General features: G+C 43.1%; 1 protein-coding gene across 1 annotated transcript in view; it reads right to left on the reverse strand.

Annotated features, from left to right (window-relative positions):
- BEND7 (BEN domain containing 7) overlaps positions 1-21685 on the reverse strand; it is a 112856-nt gene that overhangs the window by 39755 nt on the left and 51416 nt on the right. The window contains exons 7-8 of the mRNA XM_034643610.1: positions 20226-20491; positions 8655-8880 (exon numbers count right to left, since the gene is read on the reverse strand). Of these exons, the coding sequence (XP_034499501.1) occupies positions 8655-8880; positions 20226-20491 (492 nt within the window). The remainder of the gene's footprint in view (positions 1-8654; positions 8881-20225; positions 20492-21685) is intronic.

A 21685-nucleotide genomic window follows, 5' to 3' on the forward strand; every position in this document is an offset into this window, starting at 1 on the left:
GAAATTTTGGTTTATAAGTAAGTGTTACTTGGCCACATGCTACAACTGCAGGAACTCGAGGGGGAAATGCGGGGCAGGGAGGATATTCACAGAGATTTTTCCAGACCATCAAGGACAGGGTGATGTATGGCTGGATTAGGGTGTTGTCAGAGAAGCTAGAGACCAGTGAGGAGGGAGTGAGGACGAAAGGAACCGACAGGGCTGGGTTAGTAGGCGGGATTAGGGGCAAAGGCAAAAGGCCCTGAGGAGAATTCTGACCGTTCAAACATAAGAAGCAGAACGTGGGTGCCTCTGCCAACAAGGTCATTGTGAGCGGCGCTATGTCAGAGCCCCGTGCCACCGTTCAGGAGGTGTGCTGTGCGGTAGGCAGGACACACCTGACTCTTTCAAAAGAGGCCTGGCCAGGCCCCAAGCCCTGCGATGAAGCTGGCATGTTCTGTATGTCTTAGTCACCACTGTTGGCTATCTCGTTTGCTCCTGGCTTCTGTGCACGTTTCTAATTAAGATTGGCCCCCACTTACTGGCACATGGCTAAGCTGATGGTCTGGGTGATGATGAAGACGTGTGGGAGGGATGTACGTAAAATAACGAATCCTGGATTTGCTCTGTGATCGAAGGCACATGGTTGATGGGAGGAGGTTAAGGTGCTGAGGAATACCAGGAGCTGGCCGTGGAGAGGTGTCAAAGTCTCACCAAGAGCCGGATGCAAGAAAGAAGAACCTGGAAACACAGTCAGGGTAACAAGAGACTCGAGTGTCGGGAGCAGCCCGTGGGAAGACGGGACGAGTCCAAGAGGCAGCCTCTCTCTCTTCTAAGGGTGCTCTTAACAGGATAGACGCAGGCATGCTTGCTTTTAGACAAAGATGTCTTAAGGGCGGCCAAAATCGATGACAGCTTTCAGTTCATTTTAAATGAAGGTCTATGGATTTTCAAGGGGTTTTCTTAATGGAAGCTGACACACACCCGTAGTTATTTTGTGTGATACTACAGGGACTAGAAGTATTCTGTGATCATTTGCATATGCACCTTTAGGGCAGAAATTTAAGCGAGTCTCAATTCCCGGGTTTCTCAGATTTTTGAGGCATAGCTTGTATGAGAGAGTCAATGACTGTTCACGGAATGGAGTGGAAACTCGCATCAGATTACTGGCACCCGTGATAGGTCCAGGAGAAAAGCTACAAGGAACGTAATTTGACCAACTGTGGACTTCTTCTACAAGTCTGCTCCCCTACGATGGGACAGAAAACAGAGATGTGGCATTATGGCCTTATGATGCTGGCGAGCACCTTGGATCAGCCACGCTATTGAGGGATCCTCACAAAAAGGCGACGGGCCACGCAGAAAACACCGCTATTTCCGGTGCCACCGTGCAAACCAGGAAGGCGCCCCTTCCTCAGGACATTTTACTTGCGTCCACCAGAAAACTGTCATAATAAAGGGACAAATCGGCAATGTCAACAACGGAAAGGGTGCCCATAACATTGTGCAATATGTAGTCATGCTGGAGTGGCCCTTTTCAGACTACAGAAACTTCTCTCTTTTGACAGGAGGCTGCTTTTGTCAACCCTAGCAGCGGTGTTAAAATGCAGGTTTTGTAAGAATCCAGTGACTGGGTGTTAGAGTTGAATCCTCATGGGTTAGCCCACAACTGGCTCCTGTCCACTCTGTGAGAGGCTGAAGAAAGAGCCATGAGAAGCTGCAACCTTCTCAACAAATCTCTCCCCCTTTCCACTTGCTCCTTGTGTAGCAAGCAGCTAGATCTGGAATTCTGAGGAAGGCGAGACTCTTTTTTTGAGCTTATGGAAGTGTGGTGACAAAGCAGGGACAGACTTCTGACTTGCTGTGACCCCAACCCTCCAAATTGTGATTCATCAGGCCTGAGATGAGGCCTGTGGAAGCTCAGGAGGCAGCTTCGAGAAGTGCAGCTCTGGCTGAAAACCCCTGGGGTGCATTTCCCTGGCATCTACATTCACAGAGTTAAACACTTTAAGGAAAACAGGTTGGTGAGGACTCAAGGCCCATCAACTCAGAACAGACTTTAAACAGTTCTGGGGGCAAAAGGCTTCCACCCAATGTTTTATTTAATTTCGGCCTCATTACACTTATCCTGTAGTTAACCTTTCCCATCCGTTCTGCATTTGATACACTTCTCATCCTTCACGGTCTGGTTCGGAGTCACCTATCCCACGAAGCCTTCTCTTCCGGGGCTGTATGCCCCCTGTGCTTTCTCCCTCCATTCAGTAGTGGGTGCTGTGACATTTATTTTATTCTGTCCTGGAGTATGTTCTGTGCTATGGCTCACTGTTCACGTGTCTGAAGCTCCACCCCGCTGCACATTAAGGTCCGAGGCCACGCCTTATACTCTGTAAGTCCCCGGTTCCCGGGGCCCGCGGGTGGGCACTGACGCCGGTGCTGTTAACAGAACTGTCATGCCTGCTGTCATGAAAATGTCATTCTGCGTCGGTGAGGTCAAGGCTACTGTGAAGGTTTTGGTGTTCTCGTGACTTATTGGTGCTGGAGAAGCAGCAAGGACCACGGCTTTGGTGTCACACGTGGTAAAGAAGTTGCCTAGTGCTCCAAACTTGCGATCGAGGAGACTGGCTGCGAGCTTGCCAAGAACGGAGGCCACGCTTTCTTCAAGCCTTTAATGAGAAGGCCACGTGGAAAACTATACAGCATTTGTTTAGTGATCCAGATGTGAGAGTCGTGCTAACGTCTGGAAAGGCCTTTCTGCCAGCTTGGTAAACCAGGCAGTTATTCAGAGAAGTCCTGGGGAGGCACTGCAGGCATGTCTGAAACCGGGACCCTTGCGTAACACAACAGATACAAATAATTTCCATCCCCCACGGTTCAAAGGATGAGAGCCTTTGCACACACTATCTTCTCATTTGTTCCAGGAGAGAAGTAGGGCAGCCTTCAGAAAAAAGGCTGCTCTTAAGGGACAGAGGAAGGAGACAGAGTTTCACAGGAAGGCTGTCATATGTCAGAATCGGCTGTCAGCCTCAGGAGCCCGATGGCACGGCTTCCCAAGGCTGGTGTGAGACCACCCACATGAGAGCACCTGCTGTTGCTTGTCCAAGTCAGATTTCGGGGACTACCATACACCTACTGAATCAGTCCCTGAGGGTGGGACCCAGAAGTCTGAATTCTGAACCAATACCTCAGGGAATCCTCGCTACGGAAGGGGTTGGACCTACAGGGCTCTACCCATAGAATGGCCAAGATTCAATATCGCCTGTCACTGCGCCGCCATAAAAAGTGGGAAAATACGAACCACCACCACCACCACCACCACAGCTACGTAAGAGTTCCCGAGCCGAGAGACAGCTATGTATGTGATATAATTAGAGAGTTGTTACATATTATTTTGCTGTTATATATTATGCAGTTTATCCTGTTTTAAGCTGATCTGTTATGTAAAAATATGAACAGATAAATTAACAAATGATTATGCATCTTCCAAAAGGATTCTGGAATTAAAGCATTCATCAGTTGGTTTCAATTGCCAAACAGTTCCGCTAGAATTTAATTGACAGACAACTTTGCGCAATTACTTACATGCAGTGTGACTTCCAAGCTCTATGTATGGGAAGAGTCTCAGAAGTGTCTCTTTTCCTTAGGGAGGGGATCACGCCTCTCTTCTCCTCCGCAGCACGATGGGACCGATTCTCACTGGCTTCAAGGGAGGACCTGCCTTCAGCTGCTGAGCAAACTGAGCTACAGCTACTGTCCACCCAGAAGTTCACTTTGAATATGCTTTGCCTACACAGTAACCGACTGGTCATTTAAATAACTAGTACGGCCACCTTCCTAGTGGAATTTATAAGGGATCCAAAAATGCTAAATTTTCGGGTAGACATTTAAAGTTGGGACACCTCTCCTCTTTCCTTTCAGATATTCCTCAGAGAAGGAAAGGACTGTGCTAGACAGTGGCTTTGGAGCCAGACAGGCCTGGGGCCACATCCTGGCTCTACCACCTACCAATTTCTCAGAGCCTCAGTTTCCTCTTCTGTAAATGAAGATAAATTCACCGACCCTGCGAGGGTGTTCAAACCCAAGCTTATGGCCCACCCTCGATCTTCCAAGAGGTCTCAGGATACACAGAAGTTAACAGCAAGAAATAAATAATAAATCGGAGGTAAATCCCACCCCAACCATATCAGCTGATGTCTCTGTGAGGTCAAATCGAAAACAGAATGATGTGCAATAAAAATGGAAAAGTCAAAGTATTTTGAAAGGACACCTATAGACCCTGCAAGCCCCCAGAGTTGCTGGGATAAAATGCGAGGTTTTGGTGGTCAGCTCGGCAGAGTCTCTGAGAGGGCGATGCTGACTGTGGTCGGGCTTTCTAGTCTTGCTAGACGCATAGTTACGTTTCTGGGGGGCCAGCAGCCAAGCAGAGCTCTCTCGCAGGGAGACTGGACCCCCACGGCTACCGTGCCAGACCATCGGCGCTGACCGCCCGCGGAGGGAGCCGCAGTCTGGGCTTACGTGTGTGTTGGTGTGTCGCATGGAGTAAACTGAGAGCGGTCGGTCAGGTCTTTGACTTGACAGGCATACAGAATTTCCTTTGAATGCAAGAAGATTCGAGATTCTAGTACAGTTATAGTAATAAAACTTTCTCAACTAATTACCATGAAGCTGAATTAAAAACCAGAACCCAGGTTCTAAAAATTGCTTTAGAGCAACTCTACTTTCTGAAGAGCGTTGGAGAGCCGAGGATTACATCAATATTTAGATAAGTCTCACTAAGGCAAACTGTACGGTCTCCTGGCATAGGATATCAAGAATTAGCTGGTCTTCAGCAGGTACGGCATGAGGCAAGGAGAGTGTCCCTGGTACTGACCTCCATTCTATGCTCTGGCCATGAAATCAATTCTGAATTCGATCCAAGATGCTAAACTATCCTCAGCACTAAAATCTAAGGCTCCACTTAATAAGATCATAAGTGGCTTCTTTACAGGGTTAAACTCAAAGGGCTCAGGTGACTGCTTCTAATTAAAGATCCTTTCATCCTCAATACTTTGTGTCATATTTATAAATGAATTTTTAATGAATTACCAATAAGTGTTAACCACCATAAAACACATGAAAATACGTGAAAAGTGTGAGCTCTACAAAGGGACTTACATTTTAGTTTCAAGATACTGTCATGGGAAATGTCAATTATCACTACAAAGAGCCTTGTTAATAATCCCACAATAAACTCTTCTTCTCCAGTCCACGTGTTCTTATTTATAAGCATTTTACAGATTTTTGTTCTTCCCCCCCCACTCTTGTTTTACCCAACCTAATCACTTCATTTGAAACAAAATTCAGCCCCTACCGTTACTTTTAGTGTTAATATATTTCTAGGTTGTAGAACTTCTGAAATTAATACGGTATTGGTGTATTACCCCTTAAAGGATAGAGGAAGAAAGTGTTTAATATTTATAAAATTTTGTCAAAGTACGTGGCAGAGACCAGCAGTGACAGGAGTGGTTCTGGCTCTATTATGTACAAAGAAACCATTTTATCACTTTCCCAGATGACTCTGATTCAGAAGACTTGGGTTAGGGGAGTAAACTTCCCTTTTTATCTCTACCAATAAATAGCAAGAAAAACCGGGGAGAGTTGTAAGACCTTCAATCACTAGCTGCTTTCAAAGACCCACTTTATATTGTAACATGTGGGTTAGTGAACTTTTAGCTCGTGGGAGTATGGTTATGTATGTAAAAGAAAAAGTATTAGGTAATTAAGAGAGTTGTAGCCAAATTTATACTGAATTTTGGTTTCTTTTTCTTTTTTCTTTCACTGGCATTTTATTAACTGGTAGAAATTCACAACATTTTGACGTCAGTCATTTCAAATTGGTTGGGAGAAGACATAAGGATGGTATTTAGTATAAGAACCATTATGTCAATAAATGAAGGCCAAAGTCAAGATAAAAAATAAAAACTGGCGTCTGTTCACTCACCCAACATGTATTGATGGAAACCCTACTGTATGTGAAGCTCTTAGTGAAGCACAGAAGGTAATAAAAAATATTTAAGACAGCGCTTGTCCTCAGGGTGCTTATGAAAAATTAGCAGAATAAATCAGGTAAAAATTCTGGCTGACCATTAGAAACAGTAAGAAAAGACAAATCTTTAGCACAAACTTTGAATTAAGATTTCAGGGGGAGGGGGCGCCTGGGTGGCACAGCAGTTAAGCGTCTGCTTTCGGCTCAGGGCGTGATCCGGCGTTATGGGATCGAGCCCCACATCAGGCTCCTCCGCTATGAGCCTGCTTCTCCCTCTCCCACTCCCCGTGCTTGTGTTCCCTCATTCGCTGGCTGTCTCTATCTCTGTTGAATGAATAAATTTTGAAAAAAAAAAAAGATTTCAGGGGGAAAAAAAAGATAGGAATGTATATAGTAACTTCAGAAGAGCATGACTATGGAGGCCTTTCAGCTCTCTATACAATTCTATGGTTTGGAATTTTTACAAGCATGTACTATTTTTGTAAGTAGGGGGAAAATCTAGATCAAAATATGCACGTTTATGAGTAAATACTGCAAGGAAACAAGTGGATATATGATATTTGTTGACTTAAGTTGGTGGCTTATGTTTGGCTTTCTCTCCGTTTTAAAGTGTTTTTGTTGTTTTAGTAGAATTTTAATGCCAGATTTAATTCAACAATAAAAGAAATATATGGAAAATTTAATTTCTTCGATTTGAATAATCTGCTTTATTTTGTATTAGGAGCAGAAGCCTTGTTACCATTTTTATTTCTAAAGAGGAGGGTTATGAAGAAAATGATGGCATATTCTCTATTTCTCTGTGTAATATACTTTTTCAAACTATCGTGTGATGACCAGTCTCAACTGAAAATGGTAGAATGAACCCCTATCACTCTACTTGTAATGACATATTTCATCACCATCTATTACTAGCGTAACTTCACTACTGTCATTAAAATGGAACACGGTTGCTTCTGGTTCCCTAATTTCCAAATACTTTCATACTGTTAATACACTGTCCTGAAAAAAGAAAATTAAAACAATTCCTGGCGACATTTCAATGTGTTTAAAAGATTCAGCATGAAAAACTTCGTCAACCTTGACCCTCATGTTTCTAGAAAGCTCCAGCCACATCAAATCGAAATGGGACCCTTCCTGACTTTAGCTGGTCTCAGTTACATCACTGACCATTTTTCAAATTCAGTAATCTTGTTTTTAGTGTCACTTCAGGCTGAATCATTCTTTTCAGAAATGACATAGATTGTAGTATCTCTGTAGCTTTTCCTACTTAATACAACTCAGCTGTCACTTTAAGTGAAAAAATTCTGCTGGAGAATGAGAAATTTTCTGTTAGTGAAGGCTTATGTCCTTCTGGCCACGAACAAAGGCTGTTTGGTACTTGCTAACTCCATTTAAAAGTCACATTATTTTGTAAAGGTAATTGTGGGTTTCCAAGTACCCTTTAAGCGCTATTAGGTTCTTTTACTCATTTTGTAAGATAACGGGGAGCAGCAGTGGGGAGGGAAGGCTCTCAGCAGCCAGTCCCAGACAGCAACCCTAGCAAGGCACGGACTAAGGCAGTGAAGAACGTCCTTATCAGCAGTTCGAGTGTAAATTAAGGCCTGATCTCAAATTCCATTTTCATGCTAGTTGTGTTTATATTTGAGAATTCATTTACATTCTTTTTTGAAAATAACATTTAAGGGCTTCTATTACCTGAAATTACGTTTATCAGACTTCTACATAAGGACATTTTAAAGTGAAGAAATAGGTTTAGGATGTGGAACTGGATATAAATGAACAGCTACTCAGACGTGCACCTGCATGGCTATCGTAACGCAGCGGAGCTCGGGTGTGTGTTCACGGTGCCGAGTGGGAGGGAGAGACTCACGGTTTTCTCTGAACGTAACTCGCATGACTCCGCGCACAGAACCAGAGGGAGCAGAGCAGGCCAGGAATGGGTGGAGATGAGCAGAGTTGGGCTTCACAGTGGGCTCACTGACATCTATAATGTCTTTAGAAGTCATGATCTAGGTAAAGCAACTTCCGAACTTTGGAGGGAACTGTTTTCCCTTATTTTCCAAAGAGCACCATAGCCTTATTCTTACTTACAACTAAAAATTTTAAGTCAAAATCATATTTTGATGAAGTTCTTAGCAATTACTAAGAGGAAAGAGATTTTCTTCTTAAGAGACAATTAAGGAAAGGGGCGTCTGGCTGGCTCAGCCGTTAAGCGTCTGCCTTCAGCTCAGGTCATGATCCCAGGGTCCTGGGATCGAGCCCTGCGTCGGGCTCCCTGCTTGGCGGGAAGCGTGCTTCTCCCTCTCACACTCCCCTTGCTTGTGTTCCCTGTCTCTCTGTCACATAAATAAATAAAATCTTAAAAAAAAAAGAGAGAGAGACAATTAAGGAAAAACTTTTTGGTTTAGCAGCAGAACAAACTGGCTCTGAAATCATGATTTTAACAAGCCAACGTCACCTTGAAATACCAAAGTCCAGTGGTATTTGGGGTGCTGAGTTACAGAGCTCGTACCCCAAAGCCACACCAGTGGGTCAACTGCCAAGGGCAAACTAAATGAGCCTCTCGTTAGGTGACTACAATTTCAGCTGCATCTTTATGAAATGAAGGCAAAGCTCAACAAAGAACCCATAAAGTGAAATGACGCAGACCAACCTTTTATTGCACCCACAATATTTTGGTCTAGTCCTTTCCGGTTGTCATTGAGTCCTCTTTTCCGCTTCCCATTGGGTAAGGAGTTAGCCAAAGTCTTGTCATCAAAAAATGCACACACCAGCTTTCTAAACAGAAGGCTTCCTGAGCGAGTGTAGTTCGACAATATAGAGTCCAGCTGCGACTTAGGCATGAACACATCAAAGCCTTCAGCAAGTTGCACTTCTGGCTACCAAAAGAACATAAATATTTCATTAAAAGCAACATTTGGAGCATTTGACTTCAGGCATACGTGCAACAAAAAATCATCACTAGCTACTGCGATGTCCGTATCCTACAAACGACGCGGTTTCGGCTTTGTGTCAGCATTTGCAATTTATAAGACCAGTGACGGGTTCTTACTCACAAACTAAGATGCTCTAATTCCAGCATTAAGTCTCTTCGAAAGCAGCGGACAGGAGCATGATGAAAATGCATTATTGTCCCCAGAACCAGTCATGGGAAGGCAGATCGTCACAAACTTGTATAACCGTAGAGCTACAGGGGACTTGAGATTTCTGGGTGAAATACCCTCATTTTTTTTTTTAAATGAAGGAACTAAGGTCCAATGACATCATAACAAAATGACTTCAAAATAATCTGAATGTACTCAGTGCATTACATGTGACAGATTACTTTCTCCTACATGAAATAATTTCATTTCATTTGCCTATAAGCACACGAATATGGGACTACCCAGAGGTCTATACTCTTTTTACTCTGCCAGTGGTTTTCAGCTGTGGGGCTGTATTTTTTTTTCCGGTGAAAACTTATGGAAACTAATCCATAAAATAAATAGAAATGATGAGCATGTGCCCCAGGCAGTTTAATTCTGCCTCTCACCCCTACTTCTGGGAGGAGACTCTGAAGCCTTGTCCCAGAGCACCACTCGAAAACCAAGGCACTAGTCACCCTACTTCCCCGTCACGGGTTATCTGCCTGGGATGCCGGAGCAGAAGACCTGGAAGGTACCTCTCAACTTGGACTCTGCATAGGATATGAGCTCAGACGGTAAAAATATACTGTCTATCAGCACTCCGTGGATGCTTACAGCTTGTCTTTTCCTCCGGCAACTCAGGGAACACTTGATTTTCAAAGCCTTTGCTAACACCTTCTTTCCCGTGGAGGTGGCCACGCACTCTGTCACTGTTCTTTATGTGACATATTCATACGGCTGCATCTTTTACTGTATAATTATTTATTAGATTGTGGCCCTTCCCGATGCCCGCAACTCAGACTTTGTCTCTTTCAGGCCTGGCACATAGTAGGTACTCAATAAATTCGTGAATAGATAAAAGTTCGTTAGTCATAATCTAAGCTATTAAGTCATTTACTGTTGATTATAACATGGTAACTCTAATAACTTTAATAGGAGGAAACGCAGTTGGTAAACTTTTGTTAGGAAAAAAGGAAATCTCACTTAAGTAAGATATATTATAACCTCTGATTCTTGGATACTCATACTTATCACTTTGCAAACTTGATATTACTTTGTATTTTCAAAAACCATATTAGAAACAAGAGGATCTGGGATTAGTTTTTCTCCTGGAGGATAGGAATTATTACTTTTATTTGTCCTAGTGCTTCTCACAATGCCTAGCACACTAGTTAGAGTATCGAGACCGTAAGTGATTCAGATGATGTGGGAAGTTTGGGCCCTGCCCTTGCCAAATGTTATTCTGGACTGGATTACCCACGAACTCATCTCATTTCTTTGCTTCACTTTGCCTTTCAACTTTTGGTCCCTGGATGCTCGGTAAATATCACTGTATGAAGAGTGCTATCAGATTGGTTGCTGAGTTTTGGGTCCTGCTGCTGGTAAAGGGTGTACTGGGGCATTGCTGGGAGCCAGAGACTGTGCCCCCTGACTCCTGCAACAGAAGCTGTCACAGACCGGGTGCTCAATGCGTATTTGTTGAATGAGTCCATGTGGAAATATTAGATGGAGAGATTTTTACCATCATCATCTAAGATGAATTTTCATTCATAACCAGAATTTTGCTATGCATATCAATGGCTGCATTTAGACCTTATTCTAAATGAATTGATCTCCGATTTTTGCTAAGTGTGCTATATCATTTAAAAGCATTAAAAAAAGGAATCCCAATTTACTTTACAGAAGCAGCTGCTTGTAGCTATGTGAGGGGCTAAGGTGGTATAGAAGCTTTGAAATTTTCAGGAGTCAGAAGGGGAAGACACCAACTGCTCTTGTTCCTATATCCCTGCTGAATTGGGATACCATCAACCAGATGCTTAGACTCAGCCCCCGACCTGAGACTCCCAGAACTGGCCCAGGACTCACCCTGGAGGACTTGACCCTTGTTTGAGGAACACGGACCTGATCTAGCCATCAGGCAAAAATGAGCCACTCCTTTCTTCACATACTCAGTCTTTTCTACAGACTACGTTTCCAGCACTTTCTGCACTGCATTTATTTGGTTGGGAGTTTGTGTTTCTCATGAGAATATGTGCTCTTTTGTGCCTGGAGAGCCAAACGCCCCATCACTGCCCAATAGGTATTCTTCAGAATAAACAAAACACTATGTAAGAATTCGTTCAAAATTCATTCATTCAAAAATGATATTGATTTAGAGACGTTTTGGTGCAATGTAAAGGAAGTGTGTTTGAGAGTCGGCCATGCCGTGGCTCAGCGCACCTGTCTCTCTGGGGCAGCACTCGTGTTCACTCAAGGAGCAGACTGCTTGGAGAACACGGAACTGACGGAGTCAATACGTACTTATTGTGTGTGTACCTCCACGTGCAAGGAGCTTCAGAGATATATGTAAATATCTATTATATGAGGTTCAAACTCATAAATGCTACACGAGAGGTTCAGGGCACTAGGCAGCATTTGGCTGGTGAGGGATGAGGGGTGAGCGGGGTCCGGGAGGGGACAGGATAGCATTTTATGAGGGCCAATGGCAGGATTTAGGAGACAAGAGATGCGGTTGCTGGTTGTGGCGCTTGCGGCGACTCCTCAAACTAAGTATCTGAAGGCTTCTGTGGAGCCAGGAGACTCCTTATGGGATCGTGTAGTATCTTGATTCCTGAGACGCTGTCCTAATGCAGCTGTCAGTGCTTCCTGGTCCACTTTCTACTGATGGACGAAGGCTGTTATTTTGAAGTGCTCTCACCAGATAAAGGAATGTGAACTCGCCCGGTTCTGAGCCTCTTACAAAGAAGTCAGTTTTAGGACCCGAGGCAGTGGCAGCAACAGCAAGAGCAAAGGTGACTTCTATTTGCCGCCTTCCTGCTCTCCAGGCCCTTGCTCTTATGCAGATTTCTTAGCTCCTTGTGAAAGGAGAGCTGATGCTACGTCTAATCTCAAATTTTCACTATAAAACCTTCTGATTTTCTCCATTTTATAAATAAAATCACCGTGCATTACTACTATGTAACGAGCTAGAACTCCATACGTATACTTAAAAACGGGTTAAAACTCCCAATTGTATCGTTGAACCTCTTCTTTTTGTTTACTAGTGCTAGTTTAAGTGAGCTCTCTCTGCTTACTGTGGATGGCTGTGATAGAAACCACACTATTCCAAATGAGTATCATTTTACAAACGAGACTTTGTCTGACAGCATCACTCTTGGCTATTCGAGCACAGACAGATTGCTAATACACTAACCGACAGATTCTATTGTTTACTGAGGTAGTTCGATCTTTAAAGGATGACATCCGAAGTGTGGGGCAGAATTTATGACCCTTAGAATCCTTATCTTAAGAGTTAAGAGTCTGAATTCGTGCCATAAATTTGGATTTTCATGGATGTCTTGCCCATTTTCGGAACTGCAGCTACTTAGCACCAGAGCGTAACAAATGTTGAATTTTCCTTATCCAGTGACATCATGTCTTATACTGACGGGGGAAGTTCTGAAGGCAAAAACTACGTGTAGTCATAACGACCCTTAAAAATGTTCACGGACACAGGCCTGTGGGCAATAACTCTCCTCTTTCTCCTTCATTTCAGTTGAGGCCTTCCTTTGCTTGGTAGAAGCTGGGGTCGAGGCCTAGTATGGGTGGGGGAATCCCCTAACCAGGTAAATTAAAAGATTTCCTCTTCAGTCCCTATGAGCGAGCGTTATCATGTGATTCCCCTATATAAAGAAAAATATGTAAAACAATTTTAAAGAGATCCTATCAATTAATCACAGAGGGAACAATTCTGATAGAGGCTACTTTCCAGAAGGTATTAGCTATGCCAAATTATAGTATAGCATGTAAATAGCTAAATGTGGTCCCTGGTTAAAGAGTAAAAAACAACTGCATGAATATTCATATTGGACATTAACCTCAGATTTTCAATTGCAAATTAATCAGTTACACACATAGTTGGTATACTCCACTGGCTAGCTAGTTAAGTTTCAGACTGGCTCAAGAGAAAAAACAAAAAACCATGGATGAGGGACGCCTGGGTGGTGCAGTCATTAAGCGTCTGCCTTCAGCTCAGGGCGTGATCCCGGCGTTATGGGATCGAGCCCCACATTAGGCTCCTCTACTATGAGCCTGCTTCTTCCTCTCCCACTCCCCCTGCTTGTGTTCCCTCTCTCGCTGGCTGTCTCTGTCAAATAAATAAATAAAAAATCTTTAAAAAAAAAAACAAAAACAAAAACCATGGATGAAAAGGCAGGATTTTGTGGAATGAGACTAACTGATTTGGGGGCTGAAAACACATAACAGGATTTGTAAGACTGTTTAAAGACCATGAATTTAGTCTTTCTGCTCCTAATACTTTCATATACAATGATCCTTTATTCTCATTTAGTATTTGTTTTGCAGTACGTTAGATGTATTTCTAGGAAAATGAGCTTTAGTTTATGAATAAGAAATTTAAAAAAAAAACACAAAACCCCCTCACAACAGATTTTATTTTGCTCACAAATTTGATCTGCTTCTGTTTGGGAAAAACTGAAATCATTTCCTATAGCTCAGGTCTGCTCCAGGTAGATTTAGCAGGAACCACTATTACTATTTATTAAATGCAATGCCATAAGCACGGCCAGGGAGCTGGGTACCCATGAGGAAACACCGATCGCAAGGCAGGCCTGGCGTAGCAGGTATTGCTGGGAGCTTCGACTCTCAGAGTCGATGGGCCATGGTCTCCACCTTGGATGTACTACATCAAGACTCTATTGTAAGGTGGATGCTCTGTAGTGAGTAAAAAACACTCAGGCAAAAGTTCTATCACAATCTATATACTAGCATATATTTAAGGTTGAATTGGATAAAAATGACAAGCAGTCATTAAAGGGCCAAGCCTTTATAGATTTTGTATTTGACAAAATTTTGGTAGAACTAAGCATTTAACTATAGAAAATACAATACAACTTGGCCCCTTGAAATTTCGCCATGCACTTGCATAATTAGACACTCCAAAGTCATCTAGAGAGGTTTTTAGCTTTTTCCTTCCTCAGGTGGTAAATTAATGACTCTAAGCACTATGGCTTGAGTTATGCTAAAGATATTTGAGCCCAAATGTTGAAGATATAAGATTTTAGCCACTGCCTTCTGGCTTCTTCCATCCTAACTCAGTGCAGCTGCCCCTCGGAGAGCCTGTCCTTGACCCTCCCGGCAGAGGGCCAGTGCTGCTCTTCCAGGCTCCCCTGCCATATTCTGACTGCTGCGACTAGACCTTGTGTCCTATTATACCGTTACTGTTGCTTGTGTGTTTTGCTCCTACGTTCCTCACAGGGCAAGGACTATTTCATTCATTTAGGTATGCCCCGGAAAATGGTGATGTCGTTCACATGTATTCGCTACTCACCATATTCCAGGCCCTAGGCTAACCCACGTGAAGTGGATTTTTCTAACTTGGTCCTCACCCTGAGAAGTGACTATTTTATTATCCCCAGTTTGCAGATACAAAAACTAAGGCTTGCAGAGGCCAGGTAACTTGTTTACGATTATCCAGCTCATTAGAGATGAAGCAAGGATTTGAACCCAAGCAGTGTGCCCTGGAACGTCACTCCAAGCATATACTGCCTGAGGCTCAGCGGGTCAGTGAATCAAGTCGCCTGCTTGACTGATTTGCTCTACTGGTGTCAGGTGGATGATGTATTTATTGGGCTAAGAAGGTGTTAAGAAAATAGATTCTGATTTCAGAAGCTACTTCTGTTGAGAGCAGCAATGCATTTTAAATTATTTATTTTTAGAAGAAGGACTTAGTATAAACATTAATGAAATTATCTTCAGTTGATGGGTAGCCATAGATTTATCTTCTGATAACTTTTAATTCTGGATAATCTAGGATTACTGGAAAATATTCACAATAATTCCAATAAAGAGAAAAAAGTGTTCTATTAAAAATTATCATAAACATATATATATATTTTTGTTTGTTTGTTTGTTTTTTTTTTTTTTTTTTTTTTTTATTCTACAGAGACAGAGACAGCCAGCGAGAGAGGAAACACAAGCAGGGGGAGTGGGAGAGGAAGAAGCAGGCTCACAGTGGAGGAGCCCGATGTGGGGCTCGATCCCATAACGCCAGGATCACGCCCTGAGCCGAAGGCAGACGCTTAACCGCTGTGCCACCCAGGCGCCCCTCAGCTCAGGTCTTGATCTCAGGGTTGTGAGTTTGAGCCCCGCATTGGGCTCCACACTGGGTATGGAGCCTACAAAAAAAAAAAAAAAAAAAAAAAAAAAAAAAAAAAAAAGACCTGAGCTGAGATCAGAGTTGGATGCTCAGATGAGTGAGCCACCCAGACGCCCCTCATAAATATATATATATATGCATTTTTAAAAAGATTTTATTTATTTATTTGACACACAGAGAGCACAAGCAGGGGGAGCAGCAGGCAGAGGGAGAGGGAGAAGCAGACACCCCGCTGAGCAGAGAGCCCGATGCAGGGCTTGATCCCAGGACCCTGGGATCATGACCCGAGCCGAAGGCAGATGCTCAACCATCTGAGCCACCCAGACACCCCCCTCATAAATATATTTTTAAAAATTGATCTGAGTGTTTCACCAAAGACAAAAAAACAAGCCAAACAAAAAGCAACAATGAAACAAGCTTAGGGCACATATATCTACCCTGAAAAACACAACTTACTATATCCAACTAAGTAGGAAAAACAGTGACTGCAAAAAATTCATGCCTGCCTTGTCTGAGTACTGGCAGAGCATGGAGTTGTGGAAGAAAGAAGGAAATATTGTATTTAAATTTGAAATTTGGTTTTGGTTTGGCTTCTGTGGAACTTAGGCTTGAATTTTCTTTAATGTGCTAATTTAAAAAGGATCAGATAATCCTGCCCAAAGTAGAAACATTTCTGGCCACTCTCTTTATAAACACTATTTATTCATGTGTATTTGTTCCTTTGTATGTTTATTTAGCAAACATTTCTATTTGTCCCTATAAGGCACTTAGCTAACACTGCTAAAGTTTAAAGAAGAACCAATATTTGTTGAGTGTTTGAAATGTACCAGGAACTATTCTAAGTGCTTCACGTAGATTACTTCATTTAACTCTTCCAGCAGGCCAGTTCTAAGAGGTCAGCGTCATCATTATTCCCATTTTAGGGAGAGAAAACTGAGGTGAGGGGTTACCCAGCTGAGCTTCTTGCCCAAACAGCCTGATTTCAGAGCCCGCATCTTTAACCATTCGCTTCTCTCCTAAGCCTTCCAAGGAAACAGAGTGAACTGCCTTCGTCCACCGTTTCGGTTCTCCTCATACAACGATCATCCTGTGACTGGTTACTGAGTGTGGGTCAGGTACAGGAACAGAGCTAGAACGGACCCCGGAGGGTGTCAGTCAGTGGATATGGGCCACTGCAGACCTGGGTGTGGGAACCAGCTCTGCCCCTTATGCATTTTATGCCACAGTGTCCTCATCTACGAGGACAGTAATGACTCCTCAGAGAGTGAGGATGAAAGCGATAAATTCTTGAGCGGAGGGTTGTACCCAAGTACTACTATTACCATATAGCCCCTGCCCTGGAGAAACTGGCATTCCCTCCTGGAAGGAGGGGAAGTCATGTAAATAATTGCAGACTAGTATAGAAAGTTCTATAAAAGAGAATTACGTTGGGAGCACCTGGGTGCCTCGGTCAGTCAAGTATCTGACTCTTGGTCTCGGCTCAGGTCGTGGTCTCAGGTTCGTGAGATCAAGCCCCGAGTTGGGCTCCATGCTCAGCGGGCAGTCTGCTTGGGATCCTCTCTCTCCTCTCCCTCTGCCCCTCCTGCTCGTGCTCTCTCTCTCTCTCTCCCTCCCTCTCCCTGTGGCCCTCCCCCCACTCCCATGCACACGCGTGCTCTCTCTCTCTCTCAAATAAATAAATAAATCTTAAAAAAAAAAAAGAAAACGGGTACATTGGAGCCCGGGGGCAGGGGTCCGGAGAGGGGTTAGCGAGGAGAGAGTGAGGAAATGGGAGTTAAGGTGAAGAGAGGTTTCTAATTGAAGCTGAGCCCTAGACCAGAAGTTTCAAAAGTTTATTTTGTATATTGTGCTTCATGCAAATGCAGACGCTTTGTCATTTGCAGGTTAAATCACATTTATTGAGTACCCTTTATGTGCCGGGCACTGCAGAAGGACAGTCCCACATGCTCTCTATCATTTAGTGTGTACAACACTCTCAGGGACAGCACAGTTGGCTTTGATGACAGCCCAGTGTTTTTCCCCATCGGAGTAGGGGTCACTGTTGTCACTCAGGTGACGGGTGGTCTCCCTGCAAGGCCCTGCATGGCCGCTAGAGACATCTATATTAGGGTGACACTAAAAGTCGCCGTGCAAAACAGAGGACTTAATACACTGTGCATTAGAAAAAAATTGATGTGAATTTTTACACCTAACGAAGCAATGAAAGCATAGGTTTTACGTGTCTTTTTCTCGATGCTTCTAGCTCTAATCTTTGTCCTGCCCTCCAAACATCTAAGGACCATTTTGCAATACTAAACTTACTTGTGCTTCCCATCCAGAAGTGAAGGCCTGCTTCTGCCCTTGCTTCCCTACCTCAGTTAACCGAGAACCTAACCTGGTTTTCCAAGAGAAAAATGTGGGGGTTGCTTTCTACTGAGCCCCCAAGCGCTCTGTGTGGGCACTTCCTAACTGCCTTTCTCTTCCTGCAGGCTCACTGCTCAAGTAGGCCCTCCCATACCCAACTGACTGTAACTGTCTTCCTCCTGTTCCCTTTGTCTCTACTTTCTTCTCTCCATCTCTATCATCCACACGGCAGTGCCACTTTCCACTCTTTTAAGACACAGGTATGATCATTCCTCTACTTGAAACTTGCAATGGCTCCCCAGTGCCCACAAGGTGAAGGTCAATGGCATCAGCATGGCATATTTAGGGCATATCATTACCTGGCCCCATCCTACCTTTGTAGCATTGTCTGCTACCAAAGCTGGCCACACAGCCGTTCCAGCAGCCTTGGACCACCTGCCCAGTCCTACAGCTTTGGACCTAATCCCCCCAGTGCTGGGTACTTCCCAGGGCCCATCTTCAAATACAGAATTCCCATCCACTTATATATATCCAATTATATTACGTTTTCTCAAGTCCGTTTTATAGAACAATTCCTACAAAATTATTATGTATTTCCTGTTTTCGCCTCTGAACTTCCACCAAATTTTAAAAGGACCATGGCTAAGAAAAATAAAGACTAGAAGGGCACCAAATTTGGATCCCTTCGAACTGATGGCTCCATTACCTAAGGGAGTCAATCCACACACCTCTACCCCCGACACCTGCCCTGCCCAGGGGCCTTGGAAACGTCATTAACGCCAGTGAACACTATTTGTGGACCAAACTGCCTCACCCAGCGATGGGGTTCATTGCACAGACCTCTAGGTGCGTTAATGTTCCTGTTGAACAGATGAATCAAAGGGCACATCAACTGGATAATGTAAAGATAATTATCTCTATGTATTTTTTGCTCTTAGAAGCATGTTATTCTTTGGTCAAAGATAATCAGTACCTAACTGAGTTTTCATGGATAATCTGAATGTGCTTTGTTAAATTTAACAGCCCTTGTTAGCAAAAATAATCATGACTAAAAAGCAATTACTTTTTATTTGGCAGATAAAATTATAATGCTGATACTGGTAAAATTATATTCTATTTTATTAATGTACATAAGGCCTTTATTAGATCTTCATTAATGTATCTCTGAAATATATTTGGAGCTTAAAAATAAAGGAAGGAGAAAGTTCAGTTATTAGCATTAGAGTGACCCATTCAGGAGACGATTTATACAACTCAAGTGATTGCTCCCGTTGTATTAACGTCTCTCTGAAAAGAACACTTAGAAAGTTCAAGAAAAAATATCAAAGTATTACAAAAACTGCATAAGACTGAATGTACTTTGCGTCGTGGAGTAATTCACCTCTGTTTCCAAATATGTGATCTAGCTGGGTTTTGAAATCGGGGCCTTAGTTGCAATAAGCATATGATACAATCCAATCAGCCGGCTGGCCTAGGGTAGAACATGGTCATCATTAATGACTTTTTTAAAGTGAAGTTTTGAGTCGGGAAGAGCTGCATTTAATAATTTTAGCATGCGTTCAAAGGTAAAAAACAAAAACAAGAAAACCCTTTCACACTAAGGACTGGATAAAAGCTCAAATGACTTTCTAGTCTAAAAAAGTAGTCTCCCTTTCGTAAATACCCAATGTGGATACATGCTAGCAAACTGCCTTTCTGCAATTTGAAAGGGAATGCTTTTTTTAAAATAGCAATTATTTTTTATTTAAAGTTTAAAAGGTAGGGCCAAACTCCAATCCCATATAGGCCCGTGGGTGTTCTCAGCAGGATTCTCATCCTATGCAAACTGATAATAATAGATCACTCACTCTTGTTTATTTTAAGAACTCCCCCAACAAGATGGGGTTTGCATCAATGTACTTAGATAAAGATATTGTAAATAGAGTAGGCAGTTGCAGAGAGAGCACATCCTTAAAGACATTAGTTTATGGTCATATGGCCATAAGATGGCTAGTCGGATGGATAGCTTAGATGTCATCCAACATCTGGGACTGCAACAACTTTCTAGCTATGAAATTAAAATAGAAAAGCCTTTGCAGCGCGTTAACCTATCATTACACAGAGTAAATGGCATGGCACTGCAACCTAATTAGCAGTGTGGTTTGCATCTATAAAATAGAATTAGCACTACTGCTCTTTTTTTATTATTAGTTTGTGTTTCTAGAAAGGTGTGACCTTATCTGTAAGGCTCTGTTCATTTATGACCATTTACAAAGGAGTTAATTATGTTCTTTTAGTTCTCTACGCTGAGGAAATTGAAAACGGCCACTTCAGAATTAAAACTGTTAAAGAAATTAGTGAGCAGATTATTTACTCCATCACCCTTCTTCATGCAGGGATAAAGAATGGGGGCTCAAGAAAAGAAGGTATTAGATTTGGGGAAGAGAAAATTCTAGGCAAGGAAATCATTAATAGTCTTCCTTCCCTCGTTCCCACGTATCTTTTGCAAGTTTCTCTAGCGTTCTTGGGCAGAACCAGTTAAGGGGAAAGTGTATGAATGCTATAAAATTCCCGCAAGTGACATCAGCTTGGTGTCAGCATCCTGAGAACATGAACTTACATCTGAGGCAGGCGACTCGAGGACAATGCCGAATCCCAGCATGTGGTTCTCCCCAGCCGAGGGGGGCTCGGCTGCCTGGGGGCCAGGCTGCTCTGAGGCCCCGGCCGTCTTCTTCTCCGTTTCTAACACACCAGGCTTCTGCCTCACAGTCAGAGGTTCAACGGTCTTTGGGGGCACTTTTTTCTTTTTATTTCTCTTGCGCGAGACAGCAGTTCGCTGGGAGCATATAAGGGAAATCGGGGGTGGTTGTCTGCTTTGGGTTCCAACTGTGAAGAATGAACAAAAATAGGGTACAAGCACCTGAGTCTAACTTAGGGGAAGTTATCACCCTTCTCTCTCCATGTTCCACAAGCTGAGACCGAAATGGGGTTCAGGCAAGGAAGCAGACCAAAGTCAATCTCCTGGGGGAAATACAGGTTACCAAATGTCTCTGGAGAGCTTTCGAGTTCTACATGCAGAAAAGCAACCCAGAGAAAACTCTGTTCCCCACGCTGGTAAATAATCACACTTACTGCGGCTGCTAGGTTCCATGGAAGAAAGGGATTACGAGCTGCAGGAAAACATCCGAGCGTGATCTTACAAGTCACAGGACATGTTTATAGAAATGGGAACTCAGAACGTAAGTTCAGGGGTAGATGTCCGTACTTCCTGGTAAACCAAACTCAAGAATATTCTAATCGTCCTTTGAGGGTAAACCGATCAATCTACAGGCACCAAAACTGACTGAGACTGAGCAATGACGATCATTTATTAAAGAATGAGTCTGGAATGACTGGTATGCACGTGTGCAAAGCCTGCTAGTCATTTATCAGGGCAAGTTACTCCTTCTCACAAACCCATATTGTCCACACACAAACTATCTCCACAGCACTACACTCGACGGCTGCACTCTGGCCAGGCTGCCCTCCACACCGTGGTTTTAGGTAGCTGAAAAATAGGAATGACACGGCTCTGCGCAAGTCAAGAAGACGAGTAAAATCCAGAAACAGGTGGAGTTCTAAGATGAAAAGCACTGAACAAAGACCAAGTACCAGTACTGAATCCACACTTAAGGAAACCAAGGATAGTAAGTATAGTTTTCACAGATGTACTTTGGCCAGTTATGTTTGTTAACCATTTAGAAATATTCTGATGGAAAGTGTTATGGAAAAATATGGCATCATTATTTAAATCTTCATATATCAATATGGCTTACTAAATATGATCATAGGACATGCCTGCTGTTTTACAGAGAGAAGCCAAATGAAAACTAAAGATCTTTAAATGCACATAAATATGGATCATTTCCTATCAGTTTGCAAATACAGGATATTTATACTTTGAACTTGGTATTTGCATCTCTAGACTAGCAAGAAATTTGTAAGTAAGTATTAGAAATGAACTACTTGGGTTGCCCGGCTGGCTCAGTTGGTGGAGTATGTGACTCTTGATCTTGGGGTTGTAAATTCGAGCCCCATGTT

Source organism: Ailuropoda melanoleuca, chromosome 15 (genome assembly GCF_002007445.2).
Source record: "Ailuropoda melanoleuca isolate Jingjing chromosome 15, ASM200744v2, whole genome shotgun sequence".
Classification (NCBI taxonomy): Eukaryota; Metazoa; Chordata; class Mammalia; order Carnivora; family Ursidae; genus Ailuropoda; species Ailuropoda melanoleuca.